This window comes from Atta cephalotes (assembly GCF_000143395.1).
Source record: "Atta cephalotes unplaced genomic scaffold scaffold00064, whole genome shotgun sequence".
In the NCBI taxonomy this organism is placed as follows: domain Eukaryota; kingdom Metazoa; phylum Arthropoda; class Insecta; order Hymenoptera; family Formicidae; genus Atta; species Atta cephalotes.
Window position 1 is genome coordinate 1,114,750 of NW_012130128.1, and position 4,710 is coordinate 1,119,459.

At 27.9% G+C, this 4,710-nt stretch overlaps 1 protein-coding gene across 1 annotated transcript in view; it reads left to right on the plus strand.

Moving 5' to 3' along the window:
* The first annotated feature begins 717 nt into the window (after positions 1–717).
* The window catches only part of LOC105623819 (lipase 3-like), a 15,526-nt gene continuing 11,533 nt past the window's right edge, over positions 718–4,710 (plus strand). Inside the window, exons 1-2 of the mRNA XM_012205195.1 lie at positions 718–915; positions 2,079–2,280. Coding sequence (XP_012060585.1) covers positions 718–915; positions 2,079–2,280 — 400 coding nt within the window. The remainder of the gene's footprint in view (positions 916–2,078; positions 2,281–4,710) is intronic.

A 4,710-nucleotide genomic window follows, 5' to 3' on the forward strand; every position in this document is an offset into this window, starting at 1 on the left:
CATTAATTCAAATAAGCATAACTTCGCGAAAAATGATTACATTTAAAAGTTTTTTTTTTCAAGGAAAAAACTTGAAGCTTTCAATGAATTTTGAATGAATGCATAGATAAACTTGACACTGCATCTCCTTGAAAAAAATTGTACAGTTTAATTTTTTTTCAATTTATAAGAGAAAAATCCATGCTTTATGATGATTATTATGACATTAACGAAAAAAATTTATATACATATATTATATACATATATTATATACATATATTAATTTATATATTATATTTTATATATATTTATATTGTGCGTTAAATCTCTGAATCCCATATTTATTTTAAATCTGACTCCATTTTGGATTATATTTATGTAAAATTTGATTTCAGTGATTCCTATTATTAATTAAAGAATTTGTAAAAATCTAGAAATAAATAATACTGCATATGTGTTTTATTTATAAAAATTGTTAATATTAATTGTTAAATTTTTATTAATTTTATTTAATTATAAAATTACGTTCTACAATTAAAACAAACTTTGTTAAAATTAGTGTCGATACAAACACATTTAAATTAGTGTTGATTATTATTATTGTTAGTATAATTATCACATCTATTTCTCATTGCAGACGCAAGAGCAAGCCTCATGAAAAATATTTAAGTGGTAGTTAAGTTTTTTCACAATCTACTTTGCAATTTAGTGCAATAGAGTTGCAAATAAGTTGATACGATGACATCAAATATAAAATTTATTCTGTTTGCGTTTATAATTATTATGACATTCTCAGAAGGAAAATCACAATCTTGGCAGAACTTTCTGCTTCAAAACGATTTTATAAGTTTTCTGTTTCCTAAAGAACCTGGTTTAGTGAGAGTAAGAAGAATGGATCGAACCAAAAGAATAGACAACGCAAAAATATTGGATTTCGTGTGTAAAAATTGTTTTTAATTATATTAAATGCATCTTTCTTATATTAAGTTCATTTTGTTCTTGTATTATAACTCTGTGATAAATATATTAGAGTAACTCCGGCAAATACGCCGCGCTGGGATTTACATCGCGGAAGTAAAGAAAAAATAGAACGAATGGGGATAATTTTCCCGCAACTACTCTACTGTTATATGTTATATTAGTATTGTGTTATTATATATTAATTTCAGTTTCTCTTAATATTATTAATATTAATGAAATTATTGTGAGTTGAATCGATTTGTCACTGTAATAATAAATTACAATCTATAATGCCATTATAAATTACAATCTACATAAAATGATTTTTGTAGTGCGCGTAAAAGACTTAGTGGTTATTTTGTGATACATAAATGAGAGGAATAGTAAAGCATTGTATAGTGCTTTGCTCTTGTATTCTTTGTTTGTATTCTTTGTTGTCTCGTATATCCCACCTGTTTAAAATATACGGCATGTTTATCGGGCGGGATTTATGCCCAAAGCATACAAAATGCGCAGATTGTATTCAGTGCACGAAATGTAATAAATTACATGAAATATGCATTACATGAAATATACTTCATGTCATAACACTTGTATAAGAAGATTGTTATTATTATCTATTACTTTATATACATATTTATATATTTTCTTATTCCTTAATAAAACTTTGTAAACATATTTTATAAGTTATTGTGTCATTTTACGTCTTATTTATAAGCATTATTTGTAAATTTTTCATGAGCCGTAAATATCTTCCCCCCCCCTATAAGTAGTCACATATTGATCATACTTATGGGATATACGGCAAAAATGCAAGGATTTCAAAAAATTCTTTTTTTAATACGAAAAATAACTATTTCGGATTTCTAATATTTTTTCATAATAATAGATAGTACAAAGATTTTACTGATATTTCATTTATCTTAAAAATAGTACTTAATAAATTAAGTTTTTGTAGGTGTGGCGTATATCGGAGTTATTCTATATATATTAAAATTATATATACACAACTTGACTATTTTGAATTATCATTGTTAAACTAACAATCTCTGAATATTGTATAAATTTTTTGACATTTAAAACAAATCATAGAAATGAAATGATATCCCATGGATGTTACATATTATTCTTTTACGTAGGTTGGCATAGTAGAACAATATGATTATCCCGCTGAAGAGCATAATGTCACAACAGAGGATGGTTATATTTTGCTAATACACAGGATACCTGGAAGTCCATTATTGGATAACAATAAGGGAAAAAAGGAAATTGTTTTTATCCAACACGGTATTTTGGCTTCATCTGATAGCTGGATATTACGCGGACCTGGTAAAGATCTTGGTATGTATTTATTATTATATATATCGTATCATAACATATTCAAAATACTGTGTGTTTTAAAATTATATCATACAGCATTTTTGTGAAAAAGATTTTAAAACTTTCAAAACTTGAAATTATTAATACTTTGTTTTTATATAAATGCGTTCTTACATTAAAAAAAAGAAATTATTTTGTTTAATACAAAAATGCCAAAATGATAGTATTCAGTAGATTATTTTAATATATAAGCACATTCGCAAGCTGTATACTGTGTACCTTTAAAATAAGGGAAGTTTTTCACATATAAGTAAGATTTCAAAGAGGTGCAAAGAGATACTGACACTTTAATTATCTTATAATTTAAATGCCACACGTCAAAAAAATCATGCAAATATCGCAGAGTTAATTGGATCCCAGCGTGAAAAATACTATTCGTAAAATTATATACTATTCGTAAAATTTTCAATATTTTGCTTTGAAAATTTGGATATACCTTAAAGCTTCTAAAATAAGATGTAATTGTAGCTGATGAAATTTTATATAATATAAATATACTAAAAAAAATTTAAAGTTAAAATTTAAAAAGCATACTCTTTTTAAACAAATAAATCCTATTTTTTTTTAGTAAATATATAGTTTAGGGGAGCTCCCCCCCACTCCCTCCAATGACTTTGATCTTGACATATTGTCAAATTCATGACCATGAATGACCATGAGAAAGTTTTAAATAAAACGCGTTGAACATCACTCGACGTTAAAAAATTATAAATAAATAAATTTAAGAAATAACATCACATTTCTGTTATATAAAATGAAAATTTTTCTTACTCTATCTCCTCCCCCTGCTTGGGGGCGCACAACTTTTACCTGAAGTAGAATTCCTTTAGTAAGAGTTAAGACATAAGAGCGGAAGGACGCCATTACCGAGTGTCGGATACCAACCGAAAACAGTACAATTTGACAGTTAATAGTCCGCTTTCACCTTCGCACCTTCTACACCAATGCCAATTGTTGCTCACGCCAATTCACAGATTCACCATCGAAAATATCTGCAAATGGTAACGTTTAAAGAGACTCGAAATCTGACCAATCAGGAATCGGTGCCCCTCATGCCCCACTTGACCTAGACTTGATCACAGTATATACAGTAGCGCCATTCTCCTGATTTTATGTTGGCTAAAATGGAGTACGCATGCGTGAGATAAGTAAGTTGTCCTATCTCTTCCTTCTTTTTTTATTGCTTTCTCTCTCTCTCTCTCTCTCTCTCTCTATTTAAGTAAGTTTCAATATTTTATTTAAACATTTGTCTTTCAAGCATACATGGTTCAGAGTAGAAATTTAGAGGGAAATATTACGTATATTGTCCATTTGATGAAATGTTGTGTGAGAAATCTCGAGAGATTGATCTAATTTTTGTGAAAAAGTGAACAAAAGTAACATAAAAAACTGAGCAAGAAAGATTTCTTTTTATTTATTGTATTTTAAACTTATTTTTTAGATATATATGTACATAAATTTCTTTTATATCAGCTTTCTCATAATATTTTCATAGATATATAATTACATAATATTTCTTTATACAAATATACATTTTTAAATTCATTTAATATTTTTCCTAATTTTTCTATATTTTTTCTTTATTTTTCAATATTTACAATTTATTTTTATTAATTTTCATAAAGTTTATATTATTTCATTACAATATTTATTATTTATTCGCGTCGTATGCTCCAATATGTTCCTACAATAGGACTTACTCATTTGAACGAATTCGTTGATGCGAATAATGATGCGAATAAATCTAGTTTGTAAGGAATTTTAACAGAGAGTGAAAAAAGGATGAAAAAAGAAAGAAATTTAGGTGATAACCATAGCAATGTCAGTTACGAGATAACTTATTTATTTCATGCATGCGCACTCTATTTTGGCCAACACTAACATCAAAAGTGCCGACAGAGAGTTGCGCTACTGTGTCTGAAGTGACTCTTCCATTTTTCCCTGTGCTTGGAGGCGCATGACTTATCTGAAGCGACTTCCACCTCACCTCTCTCCTGCTTATTAGGGGCTCATGACTTTCATCTGAAATGATTCTCATCCCATTTCCTCTCAAGCAGAAGGGGAGGTGAAGTAATTGGGATGGGGGGGGAAGTCGTTTCGCGTGAAGAATTGTAAAATATATTTTAAAGCAGAAAATTTTTGTTTTATATGATGGAAAAGAGATATCATAGACGTTATTTCTTAAATTTCTTTTGTTTATAACTTTTTAACGAGTGACGTCCGATAATTAAAACTTTCTTAAGGTCACTCATGACCTTGACAACAAGGCCATTGAGCGGGAGGGCTTTCCTATATATTTACTTTTTTTTTTAATATTTAATATTTTGCCAGAAGTTCAATTTACAGCGGAATCATAAAATATACATATATATATATATATATATATATATA